Below are 18474 nucleotides of genomic sequence, written 5' to 3'. Positions count from 1 at the left end.
TGTAAATCATTGCATCCTTCAACCCCCATGTACACCCTGAAACCCCAGAGGACTGGGTGCAAAGTTTTTGGCAGAATTTGTTAATTTAGTGTTCCCCGAGTCACCCCATCCTTTCCAATTTGCTCATCTTTGGAATGTTTCAGTCTATTAGCAGTCTCCGAGGTTATGTGCCAATTAAATAATTCCATTCATTATGCAGAAACCATATAGAACAGTTCATTATGCTCCAGCCAGCCTCTGGGCATGTGTACAAAACCGTATCAAAGAGCACCAGTTAACAAAAATAATATCAAAAGAGAAAATGCAATTGCTACAGGGTGTTGATCAGCCCAGGAGACAGCTCCATCCCAGCCCTGGAAGATCCCCGTGTACCTTTTATGCCGTTTACAATTTACGAGTCTTAATTACTGAGTGTTTGTAAAGAGCTTTGGAATGCTCGGATGAAAGAGGCGCAGAAACTCACGCAATGATTGTTAATTACATCACTTTGGCACGGCCCAGGCAGCAAGGGCAGGACAGTTACACGGCTCAGGGTGACACTGCATCGATCCGGGGTGACAGAGCTGCCCTCTGGCTCTGTGCCTCAGTTTCCTCACGCACTATCCAGAGTTTATAATCACAGTGTTTACAAAGTGTTTGTAAAGCGTTTACAGCAGGGATCTCCTCATCGGATATCAACCTGAGCGCCGTGTCACGGTGACAAACACCCTTGGCAGGTGAGGGAAGAGCAGATTTGCCTCGGGAGGGTGATTAAGAGGATTTTTGTGGCAGGATTCGGGGCGCAGACGGAACTGACTTATGGGACAGCGATTCCGCCAGCGGCGAGCGGCCCGGCAGGGATTCCTGGCTGTGCTGGACTCGGGCTGCCGTGGGATGGGGGAACTGCTGTGGGATGGAGGAGATGCTGTGGGATGGGGGAACTGCTGTGGGATGGAGGAGATGCTGTGGGATGAGGGAGCTGCTGTGGGATGAGGGAGCTGCTGTGGGATGGAGGAGCCGCCGCACTCCGGCACCGGCCGCGTGTCCTGCACAGCCAGGGCCCACACCCGGCGGGACCGAGACCGGCACTGCAGAGCCCTCACACCCCGGGCGGGGCTGTCCGTATGTCCGTCTGTCTGTCCGCCCCTCTGCCGAGCCCCCACGGCCGAAGGGGACATTTTGGGACACGTCCCTGAGGTCTCTCTGCAGGGCGCCTTGGCTCTCAGGGCCCTGCACGGCGCTCGCCCGCCATCTGCTGCTTTCGGGGCTCTGTCTCCTGCTTTCGGGGCTCTGTCCCCTCCTTTCGGGGCTCTGTCCCCTGCCCTGGGCTCTCTGTCCCCTGCCCGCGGGTCGCTCCCTCGCTGCCGCAGCGTCCCCGGGTCACCCGTGCCCTCAGCCAAGATGGCGACCGGCCCCTCACGCCGCCCGGCGCCCCCCGCCCTGATCAAAGATGGCCGCCCCGCCCCTCCGGACCCCCGCGGGCCCCTTGCCCTCACCCAACATGGCGGCCCCGCCCGGCCCCATTGTGCGGCGGGGGGCGACGCCGGGGCGGCCATGTTGAGTGCGGCCGCATCCCGCCGTGCCGCGCGGGCGGCGCTGCCGGAAGCGGGCGCGGGGCCGGTGTTGACAACATGGCGGCCGCGGGCGCCGCCGCGGGAGGAAGAGGCGGAGGGAGCGGCGGCGGCGGGCGGGCGCTGCAGCCTCATTCATAGGGCCCGGCGCGCTGCCTTCCCTCCCTCCCGCCTTCCCCCGCCCCGGCGGCCGCCTCGCCGCCTCCCCGGCGCTATGTCCTTCTTCAGGCGGAAAGGTAGGGGGGCGGCGGCGGGCGGGCGGCCGCCGGGCTCGTCCCCCGCGCGGCTGCCGGGCCCCGGGCCTGCCGCTCCGGGCAGCGCCGCCGCGCCCCGCGAGGACGCGCGGGCCCTGAGGAGCGGCGTCCCCGCCAGTGACGGTCAGTGCCGGGCTGTCCTCCCGCGGGGCTCGGGGCTCGGGGCTCGGCTCCGGGCGGGAGCGGGGCGGGAGCGGGCTGTGGCGGCTCCCGGGCTTCCTGCAGGGTTTGAGCCTCTGAGCCCTTTACGGGTGGTTTTTCGCAATGCTGATGCAGCCTTTGTAAAAATTGTAATGGGCTGAGGATGTGCGGCAGCAGCTGGAAATGTCAGTGGAAAAGGGAGCTCATGGCACTGAGCTCTCCGTGCAAGCCAGAGGAGTCCGTGGCGGTTTGTTCTGCAGTAGGTTTGGTGGGGAGCACACCTGGGAAATTCAGGGCTGCTGAAATATTTATAATCCTCCGGCAGCACAAATGGGTGCAGTTTAAGAGCTCTCTGGGAGGGCAGCGTTCTGAAGGCACTTTGTGCTCGTGCTGCAGGCAGGGCCCGGCGCTCCCAACCCGCCCAGCTCTGATTTGTGTGGTTTTTGTTGAAAGTGGCTCCTTTTAGGAAGGGCCCCTTGGGAAAGCTCTGTTTCCTCGTGATGCTGCAGCTCGAGCAGTGCAAGCACTGCTCCTCTGATGCAGCAGTGTCCTAAAGCCTCTCTGGGTTACTGAGCCCAAAATCACATCCTGGAGGCGAGGACGAGGTGCCTGGGTGGTGGTGATGGCTCTCACATCCTCTGGATCTTGCTCAGCCAGAGCAGCAGCACTGGAAATGTCACTCTTTGGGGAGGTTAGCGCAGCAGCTGTGCAAGAATCGAGTCTGAACTTAGCAGATCTGAAGAGCCTGGAAGCCACTGAGAGCTTTGCAAGTGCCATAATCCTTTTTGGGGTGTTTATATACAAATGTTGGGCTGCAGAATAAAACTTTGGTAGTGGTTATAAACTCTTCAAAAAGAGCTCCTGCTGCTTCATTGGGAATTGTGGAGCTGAGGTTCCGTCCTGACGTGGGATCACAGGGACAAGGTCAGCCTGTGTGGAGACTTTCTCAGGGAGAAAGCCATGAAAGCTCTGATTATCTGAGAAGTGTAATTGAGGATGTGTGTTCCTTTGATTAAAGGATCTTTGGTCAGAGAGGCAAATCAGCACTAAATGCCCCAGAGAGACGCTGTGAAGGAGAGGAGAAAAGCAACCTTTCATCTGGGCTGTGCACAAAGCACTGCTCGGTGTGATCTCCCTTTTTAGGTGTGGCTTTTGGAGAAGATTTGAGCTGAAAATGTGAGGAAAGCAGCACATTAAGGCTTAGAATAAAACTTTGGCCAAGTGCAGGCCAAAATGCTACAAACACCAATGATCCTGGGGTGAGCTGTTGTTGTTTATGAGGATATCACAGTGGGTAAAAATTAAAACTAATTTAAAATTAACCCATAGCAAGGATCATAAAGCAACTGACCTGTAGAAAAATCAAAACCGAGAGTGAAGTGTTTTTATAGCTTGGGCTTTAAATAAAGGTCTGGCAGGCTGGGGTGGATAATGGGTTGAGAAATCAAAGTGTAACAGGTGAGCTGGGTGCTCGAGGGCAGGTTATGAAACTGCTGCCAGTGGAACAGCTCATCCCTGGGGATATCTTGGGAATAACGTGCAGTCCCACAGCCTGGCTGACCTCAGCAGGATCTCGTTGGGTTTTTTGTGTGCTGTTGACACACTGTGAACGCTTTTTTGAGTTTGTTCAGAGCATTTCAAGATGTGAATTGAAACTCTGGGACGTCACGTGCTGTTTGGCACCCTTTGGAATGGGATTGGCCATGGAAATCTCACCCTCAGCCCTTGTTGTGTGGTTCCTTCTGGTTTCACACAGGCACCACACAGCATCCGCTTTCTGGGGGAAGTGAAAGTGAATTCATGCGGTGAAACTTCACTCTGAAATTCAGGCTTGTCTGGATCTGAGCTGATTCTGTCCCCTCCTGTCACTGATGTCACTTGGTCATGCTCAGAGCTGCTGGGGACAGAAGCAGCCTGTGTGGAAAGGGTTGGGACACAACCCTGGGGTTCATGTTTCCAGTTATAAGTAGGTATTTAGGGAGGAACTGAGTAGCTTGGAAAGAAGGAACAGAGGTATTTAAACTGAAAATAGGCTTATGGAGGGCTGATGTGAAACCCAGGAATTGCTGTTGGTAGCTAGGAACTGGTTTGGTGAAGTATTGGAGTGGTTTGGGAAAGATGAGAGTTCCCAGAGGTTGATTTCTCTCCTGTCCATCAGCTGCAGTTATGTAAAGGCTGGTTACCCTCCTGCTGCATCGGTGTGGAGGGAATCCTCCTCCTCTAATGGTCATTTAAACCCCTCTGTCACACAGTGTGCTCCCTGCAGCTGCAATTTTCGATCCCAGCTGCCGATGTGCAGCCCTGCAGCGTTGGTGCTGGCAGGGGAGGCTGGCGGGGCCAGGGCAGTTATGTAACCCGAGACCGGAGCTCTCTGAAATATTTACCATCCTTAGGAACGCTCCGGGTGGGTTTTTGGTGTTTTGTGATGTAAATGTGGCGTTGTGCTGGGCTGTGCCTTGTGGTTGCCTTAGGAAGGGCTCCACAGTGTGTTCAGGGATGACCTATTTGTAGTAATAATCCTTGCCTGGAGCAGCCTCCTGGTACATCACATTCTCCAATATCACCCCTGCATTTGTTTCTCTGCCATCCTGTTTATGTGCTTGCTTATTTTCGTTTTGAACAGATCTCCTCCTTCACTTCCTTTAGGAGCTTCCTTTAAAAAGTATTACTTATTTAAAAAAAATAATAAATCCTCAAAGTGCTTTTCCATCACAACTTTTTTCCCTGTTATCTCCCCATCAGTCGCTCACCCGGGGTTTCATGATGATTAAGCAAGACTTTTTGTGAGAGAATTAACTGTTTGCAGGGAGCTTCCAGAGCATTTCTGTGGTACCCATCGTGTGCATGGAAGCTGCTCCATGGAGCCAGAGCCAGCCCACATCTCCTCAGTGTTGGGTGTTGTGCTGCCCTTCCTGTAACACAAGGGAAATGGTGTTTTAAGGTGATTATTGGTTTACAGAGAGCACCTGCCAGTGCTCTACACTTAAAACACACCTTTCCACCCTTCCCAGTTGATGCAGTTTATTAAAGTCACCCTGAATGTAGCTTTAATCTACAGACAGCAAACACCTTCCTCCATGGAAATGTAACAGATTGTATTTCATGAAACTTAATGGAAGATAAGCTTTTGCTTTTGAAAGTAAGTCAACAGAAAAGCTTTGAAAGCCTCTGTCAGTTACTGGATGTGCAATTTAAATGAGAAATCAGTTTTAACAAAATTACAGTTTCTGTGTGCCTCTGATACTTGCTGATGTTGGGAATTCTATGTCCATTCTCAGGTGAATGCCATTAGTGACCCAAAATAGCATTAACATATTAACATTTTCCCTTGTATTTTACAGTGAAAGGCAAAGAACAAGAAAAGACCACAGATGTCAAAGCAATTAAAAGTAAGATCAAACTTTTGTCTGTGAATTCAGATCTCTGTCATCATTCACCATTTTTACCTTCCCCAACAGGATCATTCCTTACTCCTGAGCACAGATCTGACCTGTGCATCAAACCCAGGACTTAATTCTGTTTCTGGCTATTTATAGTAACTGATCTTTCCTCCTCCTCTTGCTGAATCTGTAGGTGCAGGAGGTTATTGAGTTATGTCAGGCGTGAGCTTTAATTCCAAGTGTCACCTTGCAGTGGTTGTTCCTTATCCACAACAAATTGCTCCTGGAGCTCCTTGCTCAGGTGCATTGTCCTTTGGAGTTTGGGAAGTGCATGTTCACTGTGTCTGATGTGCAGAAGAAGCTGCAGCTTTAACTTTGATGGGGTTTGTGGGGCTGAAAATCTCAATCCTGAATGAGCCATTCCTTGCTGCTCTGTGCAGAGGTCTTGCTGCTAAATCTCTGAGGAAAGTTGGTGGAAAAGAGATTTATAAACTGTAGGAAAACAAGTTTGCTGGTCTGTCAGATTTTCTTGCAGTACTGAAAGGAGATGAGGTAAATGCCAGAATCTGATCTGTTACTTTCATGCCTTCAGCCAAAATCTTGTTTCTGTATTTGGTAATGTGTTATCTGCACATCAAGAGAAAATTACAGTTTTTTTTCACCACCACCTTGGTGGTCTGTCTTTCAAATCAAATGCAGGAAACAGTGAGTTGCATCCATTTTATAGTCCCACCTCACCTTTCAGTGTCACTACCAGTATGGTGACCCTGAAAATAAAAACAAACTTGAACATTTGTAGTATTGCACATTGTGAGCTGCTGCAGCAGAGAGCACCTTTGCTTGACCCTTGGAGAGAGTAGAACATTTTTTCTCAAATGTCCAAAATAGAAAATGAAATTTAAATCTAATTGACAAAAGCCTGTAGCACCATGAGGAGTGTGGCTCTGGCTCTACACAAGTGATCTCCACCAATTTTCCCACTGCTGCCATCCCTTGGCCTTGGAAAAAAGGTATTTTCTCCATTACTGCTGGTATGAAACACCCAGAGGCTTTGTAAGAAGCAGCAAGTGGTGTCTTGATGTCCAGTCCTGCAGCTGCACAAACACTTGGCAATAATTTAAATGTTTCCATTGCTCCTGAGATATGTGACAAATAAGTGTGAAATTGTCAACTGCTGTCACAAAATTTGGAATAAAAATAAAGTGATGCAGCATGGAAGTCATGAACCCAAGTTGCTGACACCTTGATGGAGCACATCCCTGGGAAGTGTGGAGCTAATCAGCTCATCTGAGGTGCTTTATTTTGGAGTCAGAGGTGTAAGATGTCCCTGCATGGCATCCTCAGCTAACCCAGCTTCCTGAGAGCTTTGGAATCTGCTGGGAGCATGTTTGGGGTTTTTTTTTCAGCTTTGTCATCAATTAACAATTAGCAAAGTTTTGTGTGAGGAAGTTCTTATTTGTTGTTTTTGAGCTCCAGTAGCCATTTGTGTCCTAAAACAGCTGAAGGGGTTAAGTTTATAACCCGGGTTTCATCACAGGTATTTCCTTATTGCTTTTTTTTTTTCTCTTGCAACCAAGCAGAAGCAACAAAAATATTTTTGAGAAATAACTCTTATTAAACCTCACAGATAGCTTTGTAGCTCAGGATTTTTTATTACATTTTAGCTTTCAAAAAGGCATGGAAATGGAATGGCAGGAACATTGGAACTAAACTAAACTGTTGACAGAGTATAAAGTTGTTACAGTAGTGGTTATCAAGGAAGCAGGAAGACTCAGGAATATTTCACATGTAAACTTAGACGTGGCATCTCTTGATTTGCTGCTGAGTGAGGAAAATAGAGCTGGGTGGGAGTGAGTTTATTCTTGCAATAATAAAACTTGTGGTCTTTAATCAGACCCTTGATCAAAGATGACCCCCAGTGGTACAGTGAGGTTCTAATGAGACTGACTCTTGCAAACTCCCTGGCATATTTTGGGGTGCTTAACATTGGGCAATGTTTAGAATCTTTAACAATTCCTGTCTTGATTGCAGCTCCAGTCCCAGTACATTCCCCTCAGAGAAGCACTAGGAATCATGCCTTGCTGGAGGCTGCAGGACCAAGCCATGTGGCCATCAATGCCATCTCTGCCAACATGGACTCCTTCTCCAGCAGCCGCACAGCTGCCCTCAAGAAGCAGCCCAGCCACATGGAAGCTGCTCACTTTGGAGACTTAGGTAAGGCTGTGACAGGGTCAGCTTTTATTGTTACTCTGTGTATTCCTGGTGCACCCACCATCCCTTGGTTTTCAGATAAATAAATAGGTAATAAAAGTGTGGCTGCTGTTACAGTAGCATCTGTGTTAGCCTGGGAGGGATTTGAAGGGGGCAGACAATTCTTTTAGTTTGTCACTGTGTTGGAATTGCCTCTTCACTTTTGTGTCCAACCCCCACACGTGTGGTACAGCACAGACTCACTCCCTTCCATGTTTTCCTTTAGGCAGATCGTGTCTGAACTACCAGGCTCAAGAGACCAAATCAAGCCTTTCCAAGACCCTTGAACAAGTCCTGCAGGACAGTGTAGCCCTCCCTTACTTCATCCAGTTCATGGAGCTGCGCAGGATGGAGCACTTGGTGAAGTTCTGGCTGGAGGCTGAGAGCTTCCACTCCACCACCTGGTCCCGCATCCGCGCGCACAGCCTGAACACGGTGAAGCAGAGCTCCCTGGCAGAGCCCGTGTCCCCCTCCAAACAGCAGGAATTGGCCTCCTCCCCTCCTGCTGCCTGGCTGGAGGAGAGGCTGGAGGGCTGCAGCCCTGACAGAACTGCCAGCAGCCAGAACCACGTGGGGGACAGCCACAGCAGCAGGGCTCTGCCTCGGGGCAAAGCAGAGCCAGGGACTCGCTCTCTTCCAGCTGATCAGCAAGAATCTTCCAAGCTTTCAGTGTCAAATAGAAACAGCCCCTCCTCTGCACTAAAGGACTTGTCAGGAAAACTCATGAAAAGTAAGTGCTGTGTGTTCCCTTTGCTTGAAAAGGTGGGAAGTGAAGGTTTTTGTGCAGGGAGCTGCCTCAGTTCTCAGGTTCTTAGCAAGCATGATGTGATGTTGCAAGGAAGAAAGTTTTATGTACCACTGATGTTAACTGATGCTGGTCAGTTTGAGCTGTGTATTGTTTGACCTGTTTAAAAATAAAAAAGCTGCTGAAGAGACTTCAAAATAATTGTGTACTCAATGAGCTTAGGTTGGTTCTGTTCTTCCATGTGTAATCATTAGAAATTGAGTGAACATTGCTATGTCCAGTTCTTCCCTCACCTGTCTCATCCCATCTTAAAAGAATTGCAGAAAGTTTGGATGGTGGGGCTGGGAATTGATAATTCACTTGCCATGGAAGGTAAATATCCTGTATTACATAAAATGACATAAGTAGTGGTTGCAAGAGACTTGTGGAGATTTATGTGTGGAATGTACTGTTTTTGTTCTTGGATTTATTTGATAGAGTTCCTCCCCTTGTAAGTGATTTGTTGTCATTTGGATTCCACCTCTTCAGAGGCTGCTGGAAGTAAGGATGAAATTCAAATATTTCCTTTTGGTAGTGAGCTACATGCACAGTAACATGTTTCTCTACTTTGCATCTACTCAGTCCTCCCTCATTTGTGCAATTCTGCAGCCAAAAAGGAAACACTTCTTTCTTCACATTGGTTCCTTTTGTTTGCCCAACTGTTTCCTCATGTTGCATCCCTTTCTCTTGCTCTTTGTCTTTTTCGTGTAGTTATTTATCATGTGCCTCCACAACACATAACCTCAACCCCAAAGCCACTTAAACAAGGAAAGCCACTTAAACAAGAGAAATGTGAAAAGAATTTGAGTGTAATTTTTTCCTCTCTTCCAGAGCAGAGTCCCAAGTCTCAAAAGATGATGTGTAAAGAACACAACTTGTTTGAGCCATATAATTTTAAGATTTTTTTTTTCCTAGTAATTCCTATATAGTGCAAGTGATTTCTCTGTGACAAGAGCTAAAAATTGGGAATTTCACTTGCCTGAAAGCTGTTGCTTCTGGGACTATGGTGTGCAGCTGAGGAAGTGGGTTCTGCCTTGTGTGGTGGTAGGGAAAATTTGGAGCTGTGTTGTTTTAATCCATTTTAGTCCATGCTGGGTTTGTTGTGACCTGACTGGAGATCACACAGTCCCTGCAGCTGGTCAGGAGCAGAATAGGAATATCCTGCAGTAGGAACATCACTGAGAATTAAACAGCTGCTTTTCTGAAAAGCAAACATTTGTTACTCACTCCAAGGAATCCCAAGTTTGATTCTGTGTTTCTTCCCTGCAGGTATAGAACGGGATGCAGTTAGTACTTTTACCAAATATATTTCTCCAGATGCTGCTAAACCAATCCCTATCACAGAAGCAATGAGAAATGACATAGTTGGTAAGAAAGAATAATTGCTTCCTCATTTCAGAGCTGCTTTGTCCCCATAACAATGTGTCTCTAATATGTCACGTTTGCATTTATCTTATCAATTTATCTTATCAATTTTAAAGACAGCCTTAAAAAGATAGGAGATTACAAGTCTCAGTGGATCTGACATTCAGCAGTGCTCTGAATAGCCTCACAAAAACTTTCAGAGATTTTGTTTAAATTAGGGAAGGAATTCTTGGTGGTTATGGAGGGGATCCAGATGAGTCTCAATCAAATACTTCAGCCATGTTATTATTATTTGGCCAGCCTTGAAAGCTCTTTGCTCAGTCAGAACCAGCTGATTCTGGTGGATTTGAACTGGAATTTTTCATTAACCAGTCCTTGCTCGTGCCTTTCAGCTCCACCAGCCAAATCCATGTTAAAATTAACCTGGTTTTTCTTTGCAGCAAAGATCTGTGGGGAGGATGGCCAAGTGGATCCCAACTGCTTTGTTACAGCACAGTCCGTAGTGTTCAATGCAATGGAACAAGAGTAAGTTGATGCCATGGTTTGGGTTCCTGTGTCTCTTGTCCTAAAGGTTCTGTTAAAAATGTTTATGGAGGCATAACCATATCAGCACTTTGCTGTGCTATATTTTATATTTGAAGCTGCTCAGATCCCCTCCTCCAAATCCATTCTTGCTGAACTTGGCTGTTCACACTGTTGTGTTCCTCATCTTCCTTCCATTTACAAACCTGCCCTGTTTCTTGCTTGTTTGGCTTTTATCCAACAAAACTATCAGAGTTCTGGGCAAGAGCTGTTGGCTCTGAGGGTGCCCTGGGTGCTGCTGGCCCTGGTGATGATTGTCCCTGTGTGTGTGCAGGCACTTTAGTGAGTTCCTGCGGAGCCACCACTTCTGTAAATACCAGATCGAGGTGCTGACCAGTGGGACTGTGTATCTGGCTGACATTCTGTTCTGTGAGTCAGCCCTCTTCTACTTCTCTGAGGTGAGTGAAAACATTTCTGTTTGCTTTTAGATCCCTTTCCTAGCAGATAAAAAAAAAAAAAAATCTGTTCATTCCTTGGTGGCTTTGGGTTGGACATTGGGCAGGAATTGTTCCCTGTGAGGGTGGGCAGGCCCTGGCACAGGGTGCCCAGAGCAGCTGTGGCTGCCCCTGGATCCCTGGCAGTGCCCAAGGCCAGGCTGGATGAGGCTTGGGACAGAGTAATGTGTCCCTGCCCATGGCAGGGAGTTGGAACTGGATCATTTTTAAGGTCCCATTCCACCCAAACAATTATGTAATTCTGTAATTCTAAATATAACAAAAATCCAAGGTGTATTTTTTCTGAGAGAAAATGCATTGAACTTTTTCCTGCCCTCACATAGAACTAATTCAAATGTTCAGACCTGTCCATTGTGTTGTGGAATGAGTATTTGTGATTTCCTCTCTGTTAGTGAGTGCTCCTCAGAGTCTCTTTGCTTTGTAGAAGCTTTGACATTGTCAGCTTGATCTTCACATTGTAGTGACTGTAAAAGCCTGAGTTACAGATTACAAATCATAACCAGTGCCATGTGGAGAGGGCACCTTCAGTGGTGTGATAAGTTAAATAAAAGATTTCCCAGTTTCAGGCTCCTGCAGCTTTAAGGAATCAGCTCTTGCCATACTTGTCCTGACAGTCTGACAAGCTGATGTAGTTTGAAACTGCAGCTTGGGAAGCTGAGACAATGTGCTGAGCTCAGTGTAAGCTAAATGTGGCATGAAAGTGGTGTTTCCTGTCCTAGGACAAGACAAATAGTTTTTTGGAAACTAAGTGTGAAAATAAGTACAGAAAATAAATGTCAGAAGTTCTCTTTTTTTTTTTTTTCTCTCTTTTTTTCCTCCAAGCAGGCTAAATCTGTCTGAAACAAAAATTCAGAATATTGTGTCCTGGTGACAATTTTGCACCACTAATATATGGCCTATGTTTCTTCTTCTAAATGGAAAGAAGGAAGTTAAAAATCATTAAAAGTTTCTTGCTGAGTTCTTTAATCTCCTCTTTTTGTGATTTCCCTTCCAGTACATGGAGAAGGAAGATGCAGTTAATGTGTTGCAGTTCTGGTTGGCAGCAGATAACTTCCAGTCTCAGCTTGCTGCCAAAGAAGGCCAGTATGATGGGCAAGAAGCACAGAATGATGCCATGATTTTGTATGACAAGTGAGGGAGCTCAACAATCTTTATTTCTGTACTTGTGGTTTTGTGTTTGCTGTGCAAAAGGAACTTCTCTGCACTCTTGGGCTGGTCTGCTGGGGTGCCTTTTATCAAGGTGGCTTTTGCTGTGTTTGCACACATGAAATGAATTCTTTTTATATACATGAGGAGAAATCCTTACAGGGATTCCATTCTTAAACATAATTTGGGATTTTCAGGACTTGATTGCTTGAGTTTGGTTGGTTGGGAAGTGTCAAAGCTGATGGGTTGTCATTGAAAATGGAAGGGGTTTAAGCCTGGTAGCAGATACATCACTGCAGAAAAACCTTAATGTTCAGATACTGTTATCCATATAAAGTAGGCTGTAGAAACTCTTCTCACATGTAATAAAACCCAGCTAGTGCTTGTTCTTAGTATTGTGAAATATTTCCTTTTTTAAGGAAGCAATCAGATCCTTTTTAATATCAGACTTTCAGGAGAGGAGCTTTCTTCCTGTGCTTTGTGCTTCACTTTAGCAATAAGACAGCTGGGAGACAGACAGCACAACTGCTTCCAGGAAATGTTTGTTCTTAAGCTTAAGTGTGAGGCTCTACCACAACTTGAGTTATTACCCAAGAAGGAAATAATAATTGGAGAGGAAGCAAATGCTTCACTCAGGTTCATCAGTCATTCCCCCATCCTTAAATCCAGTTTGCAAGGATGTGAGCAGCAGAGCCAGTGCTGCTTTGAGTTCTGGGTGTTTCCTGCCCCTTTCTTGTTTCCATTCTCTGTTTTTCATCAGTGTTTCAGGGCAGGGCTCTCAGACTGTGTCTGGGAGGGGGTGTCTCACCTGCAGTCAGTGGGGACCAGGTGTGTGCAGGTGTTGGCAGTGTCTGGGGTGGGCTCTGAGCACCTGCAGAGGTTTGCAAATCCTGTTTGTGTTGTTTCCTTGCCCTGCCCAGGTACTTCTCCCTGCAGGCCACGCACCCCCTGGGCTTTGATGACTCTGTGAGGCTGGAGATTGAGTCCAACATCTGCAGGGAGGGGGGGCCTCTCCCCAACTGCTTCACCACTCCCTTAAGGCAGGCCTGGACAACCATGGAGACGGTGAGACCTTCTTCAGAGTGGGGTGATGGGGGTTCCCTGATTTGTCCTGCTCCTTTACTCATGTCCTGGATAATAGAACAGCTTCAGGAAAATCTGCCAGACTCTTCCCCAGCCTGATTTGAAGATACCACCCACTGGCTGCTGTTAATGCTCTGTTTGTCTCTGGTGATTATTGCAGTTTAATGGAAGTAACAGAATTTCCTCCCATGTGAATTGCTATCAACAGCTTATTTTGTATCTTTAGAAAATTTTCCTTCCTCTTAGTAGGAGTTGTTTGCAAGTCTAATACAAGTGCTGTGGTTAATAATGTAACTCTGGGGGTACCCAGATAGCAGAAATGAATTATTTGGTTCTGGAGCTGCAGAGAATTGTGCACAGTGAAACAGAATAACTGTAAAGCCTGTTGGGCTGTCAAGCTTAAATTTCCAGAGGGGGAAGAAATCCTCTGAACTTCAGTTCATTACTGGGGGATTTCATTAATAGGCAGTTGGGTTTGTTCATTTTGCAGCAGGATTAAAACTTGAAGCAATGCAGTTGTAAATCCACAACAATTCCATGCATGGATGCTTTTACTTGTGTTCCATCTACACAAGGACTGAGATGTTTGTGTGCTCTTCTCTAACTGTGCAGACCAGCCTTAATTAAAGAAGACTTTTTCCATCTCTCAGGTTTTCCTACCTGGTTTCTTGTCCAGCAACCTTTACTACAAATACTTGAATGACCTCATCCATTCAGTACGAGGAGATGAATTCCCAGGAGGGAACATTGCACTGAATATTCATGGCCCTGGTAGCTCTCCTGACAGTGATTCCATAGGGAGCACGGATGGCTCTGCCTCCCAGGTACCACTTTGGGTTTTCTGTGTCAATATCCAGGTTTTTGCCCTGTAAGGAAACACCATTCCACTTTCATTTAAAACCTGTGTTGTGTTAGGGTGTGTTGAATCTACCTGCAGCTCAGTTCTGTCAGAAGTGTCTCTGCTATTTGTTGTACCCAAAGCCTTGTGCTGCTGTTATTTCTTTACATCAGTGATGTCTTTATTAAGTTGCTACTTTACTGAAGACTTTTTCATGATGCCATAATATCAAAGAATGCTTGTTACTAGAAATAACATTATTTTGTCAATACCATAGTTACAGCTTCAGAGGAAAATTGACACTTGTAAATATGCTATCAAATTTAAATACAAGCATGCTAGCTTGGTGTGCTCTGTTCTTTTAAAGTGCCAGATCTTCTGTCCTGAAGAGTAAACTCATTTCCAGGGCTGAAGGCATCAATCTGCTCAAACACAGAGCAGATTCTGGCTAACCTGTAACCAGGACAGCTTGGAAACTGCAAGCCCAGCTGAGAGCAAAGAGCCAAGCAACTGCTGCTTTTATTGAACTCTGCAGGGCTACCCTGAGCTTCAAACCCAGCATCCACACCAATGTTAGTCACGTCCTGCCTTTCCAGCAACTTGGAAGCTGTACCTCCTGCTTTGTACTATTTTTAAACGTCCTAATTTGCAAGGAGGGAATATTCCTCCCCTAGCTGTGAAGTGAGGAATAAAATCTGTGTTCTTGAAGCCTCCTGCTGCTTGAACCTCTGAGCAGGAGGAACTGCTGGTAATTGGCTGGGCAATTTAGGAAATGAGGTGCTGCTTTCTGTGGTGTGCATTCCTGCTTGTGTGAGTAGGAGAATCTCTGGGTCTCTGCATGTTTTTGCATAAAGAGCAGCAGGAGAGGAGCTGCCATTGGTGTTCCTGTTCCGTGCTGATAATGGATTGCTGTGTGTTGTGCCCTCCCTGCTGTTGCTCTGATGTTTCCTTGGCTTTTTATTCATAATCTCATATAAATACTCCAGGCCAGAAGATAAATAATTTGTGCTCTGTGCATGGGGGAGGCATCTGTGTTTGGGAATTGCTTACCAAGAGCAGGAGAGGGATGTTCCAGACTCACAACAACTGATTTGTGAGCACACACGGATCTGTTGGGCTGATAAGTGAGCAGCATGTGCTGACCTGGGCTTTGTGTCTTTGGCTCTGTCCACAGAATTTTATCATCCTCTGCTAACAACCATGTCCTATGAGTTGGGAATTCAAGGCTCTGTAGACACACTGATTCTTTTATACTTTTGCTTAGAGACTTGATGGAGGTTTATCTGTGTTAAAAGCACTAAAATTGCAGTTTTGTTAAGAAGCTGATAGTTATCTGCATTGGGCACTAATACTTAGAATTTTTATTTGTAGTCCAATGTCAAAAAGGCTAATGTTAAAATCCTGAAAAATTTTGATGAAGCAATAATTGTAGATGCTGCAAGTCTGGATCCAGAGTCTTTGTATCAACGAACATATGCAGGGTAAGGTTCATTTCAGTGTATTGTTTCCTTTCTGGTTACATGTTTCACCTCTGTTTCATTTTTACTGTGTCCTCCTGCATGGAGAGTAGGCCTAAATGCAAGATCTTAGTCCATGTTTTAATATTTGACAGTAACTTTATCTCAGTAGTGTGATTTAACACCCAGTGACTGTTTCTTTGGCCAGGAAAATATTTCTAATTGTTTTTTCTCTTCCTCTTAGTTATTGTTGTTCTTTGATTCCAAAATGTAGCCAAGCATATAGCCAAATAGAGCTTTCCATAATGCCAAAGTTCTTTTGATCACCCATGTGGTTCCTCTCTCCTCAGGAAGATGACATTTGGAAGAGTCAGTGACCTGGGGCAGTTCATCAGAGAATCTGAACCAGAGCCTGATGTCAAAAAATCAAAAGGTTTGCTTTGCTCTTTCTCTCCATTTCTGTAAACATCTGCAGAGCTGCTCTCTTCCCTGCTGGAGTTAGCATAGGCAAAGTGTTTGACTCTTTCCAGATCTGCTTTAAGCCAAATAGAGATGCTGTGGGGATTGGCCTGTACTGAGGCAAAACCCATCTCTGGCCCAGTTTCCTACCGAAATTCTGCTTTTCTGGTCCAGCTGGACTCCAGGAAGGATGAGCAGCCTGTGGGAGTTGGAGCTGTCGATGGAACTGGCAGGGATGGAAGTGTCAGCAGCTGAGCTGGTGATCAAACCTCCAAAGCTTTGGTCTTGAGATGAAAAAGAACTGCAGCTCTCCACATCCTTCCCAGCCAGGCTGAGACCTGTGCTGCTTTTCAGCTCTGGGAAAGGCTCAGTGTCCAAATGGCTGCAGGCAGTGCCTTGTCTTTGCTGCCACTCCTGAATGCCAGCAGAGCAAACCCTTCAGAAGGGTGGCAGGAATCAGCTTTGTGCCTCACTTTGCTCACATACCTTGCTTGCTGTTTTTATCTCAACCAGGGTCCATGTTTTCACAAGCAATGAAGAAATGGGTTCAAGGAAATACAGATGAGGTGTGTCCCCTTTCATGTTCTTCTTGTGACTTCAGAGAAATAAAGTATTGATGTTCTTAATCCTGGCTGTTATCTCTGAGTATCTTTTTGCTGCACTAAGAACAGGGAGAGTGTGTGCTAAATATAATTTGATTGCATGTATGTGTGAAACTAGTTTGCTCTTTGCCAGTGCTTGCTGGTTGAACTAATTAAATGTGTGCTTGCAGTCAGGGTTTTTCTTATTGTGGTTTTATATATCTAGAAGTAGGGGTGGAAGTGCTATTTGATTTTTGGGGTGGAGTGACCACTGCACATGGATTCCAGGCTACATTTTTCCCTCTCTGAGGGGCTTGGACAAATCCCCAAGAGATAAATCTAAAATCTCCACTAACTCTCTTGGAAATTGCATCAAGCCTGAAGTAGAATAATTGAATTAACACTGTACTTGGACACCAGATGCATTTCCATTGAGGGAGGAGTTGTTTATGCAGGTTATGGAGTTGTGAAGGTTACCCTGACTCCAAGGCTGTGCTGAGACCACTGTGTTTTTCTTTTAAGGACCTGAAGCTATCTGTGTTTTGGGCTGTGTTTTTCAGGCTCAAGAAGAGATGGCTTGGAGGATAGCAAAGATGATTGTCAACGATGTCATGCAGCAGGCGCAGTGTGAGCAGCCTTTGGACAAGGTCACCAAGGTAGGGGGTGGAAAGGCTGCTGCCTTCATCTGGCTCCAGCCAGGCTGTGGGAGGAGCAGAGCTCTCACTTGCCTTCCTCCTGTGGCTGAAACCCACGCTGGAAAATGTTCAAACCAGCAGAGCATGAGAGGAAGAAACAAAGGTTGGAAGTGTTTCGGCCTACGTGTGACGTAGGAATTTCTTTACAGATGCCTGTGCTGGTTCTCCTGTGCAAGCATTAAACTTGTCTTAGTTTGAGTCTACAAACTGCCCAATTAGTTAAAAGGGTGATCTGTGCTGCAGGATGAAGTGTAATTCCTGACTTGAGCTCACACTTGCTGTGTCCTCTGTCAGTAGTGGCATTTCTGCTTGAAGTGTCAGTAAAACTCAGCAGTGGGAATTTGTCTCATGGGGTGCTCTCATTTGCACAGTTCTGTCTCCAGACTTTAAAAAGACACAGTAACCTGTCCATAGGTTTGTGTGTTGTTGCCTAGTGGCTGTGTTGTTGTTCTCTGTGTAAAAACCCCCAGTTCTGAGGCAGCAGTTGGATTTTGTGAAATATTGGTGACAGCAGGTTACCAAGTTAATGTCTGGTACTTCTGACTTTCAGGCATGTCAGTTTGTAAAAAAATAACTTGCATTATGTTCAGTTATTGAAAGTAAACGTGTGCCAAAGCCCAGTTTTTTGGATCCAAATGGGTGGATCCATAGTTTCACTGTGGGAGTGGTTTCTTTCTAATAGAGCAGTAACATTTAAGTGACTTGTATAATAACTTCACTTAATAGCTTGGCTGCAAATGATACAATTTCAGTCTGCCTGGAAGAAAAGGTCACTCAGCACAGTATTTAGAAATCTCAAATGACTGCAGATGCTCTGGATTCAATTAAGCAAGTAATCAAAAGGTTGAGTGTGTTTGGATTAGGTTTGGGGCTTTTTTCTCCCCCAAACTCAAACAAACACAAAATGTCTTTCTATTGAACAGTTACCTTGCATGTTTTAGGGTAAAATTAACTGTTTTTCCCTTTTTCAGCTATGATTTTAGAAACTCCAGGACAGGAAATCTGGTTTTCCACTTTGAGAAGGAGTGAACTTTCCCTATTGGTGGATTCTTTAACACAGCCAATAAAAACAAAGCACTGTTACTCCAACCACTGGAATCCCCCTCATTTCCAAGGAAGAATGGAAAAGAAGCAATCCTGGACCTCCACTGCAGAGAGTGAAGAAACACTTCTGCCTGGTGTATGTGGCATTCACAGTAATGATGGTTCTGAGATGAAGATGCAGTTTACAAATGACAAACTGTGATTGACTTCACAAATACTTGACCCAGTCTCAAAAAAAAAAAAAGACTTTCAAGCAAAATATCTGCAATGGGACACAGAGGCCACAACAGAGGGGAAGGTTTTGCTGTAGTTTCTGGTTCTACTGCTTGTAATTTTTAAACACAGAATTGGAAGGGCTGTGGGGCAAATCCCTTGGCAGTGAATGACCTGGGAAGTTCAAAGTTTAATTT

At 46.1% G+C, this 18474-nt stretch overlaps 1 protein-coding gene across 3 annotated transcripts; it reads left to right on the top strand.

The window, feature by feature from the left end:
- The first annotated feature begins 1526 nt into the window (after window positions 1-1526).
- Window positions 1527-18151, top strand: AKAP10 (A-kinase anchoring protein 10). Of its 3 annotated transcripts, none has more exons than XM_064394237.1 (15): window positions 1527-1786; window positions 5287-5334; window positions 7357-7539; window positions 7802-8305; window positions 9629-9727; window positions 10165-10249; window positions 10581-10704; window positions 11756-11892; window positions 12828-12972; window positions 13641-13814; window positions 15200-15309; window positions 15636-15718; window positions 16258-16310; window positions 16886-16981; window positions 17992-18151. In XM_064394237.1, exons 1-15 carry the CDS (start codon window positions 1534-1536, stop codon window positions 17995-17997), a joined length of 2100 nt encoding a protein of 699 aa, XP_064250307.1. In that variant the 5' UTR covers window positions 1527-1533; the 3' UTR covers window positions 17998-18151. The 3 variants fall into 3 exon arrangements, with proteins under 3 accessions (XP_064250307.1, XP_064250304.1, XP_064250306.1); XM_064394234.1 differs by having other exon boundaries at window positions 1527-1927; XM_064394236.1 differs by lacking the exon at window positions 5287-5334 and having other exon boundaries at window positions 1527-1927.
- Window positions 18152-18474: the final 323 nt, after the last annotated feature.

Source organism: Passer domesticus, chromosome 19 (genome assembly GCF_036417665.1).
Source record: "Passer domesticus isolate bPasDom1 chromosome 19, bPasDom1.hap1, whole genome shotgun sequence".
NCBI classification, from domain to species: Eukaryota; Metazoa; Chordata; class Aves; order Passeriformes; family Passeridae; genus Passer; species Passer domesticus.
This window is presented reverse-complemented; position numbering and strand designations above follow the sequence as displayed.

Excerpts from the sequence above, each read along its gene's own strand:
- AKAP10 (XM_064394234.1), top strand. The coding sequence starts at position 1,534 with ATGTTGAGTGCGGCCGCATCCCGCCGTGCCGCGCGGGCGGCGCTGCCG. Across the intron at positions 1,928-5,286 it reads CGGCGTCCCCGCCAGTGACG|TGAAAGGCAAAGAACAAGAA; the intron begins GTCAGTGCCGGG and ends TGTATTTTACAG. Across the intron at positions 10,705-11,755 it reads CCCTCTTCTACTTCTCTGAG|TACATGGAGAAGGAAGATGC; the intron begins GTGAGTGAAAAC and ends TTTCCCTTCCAG.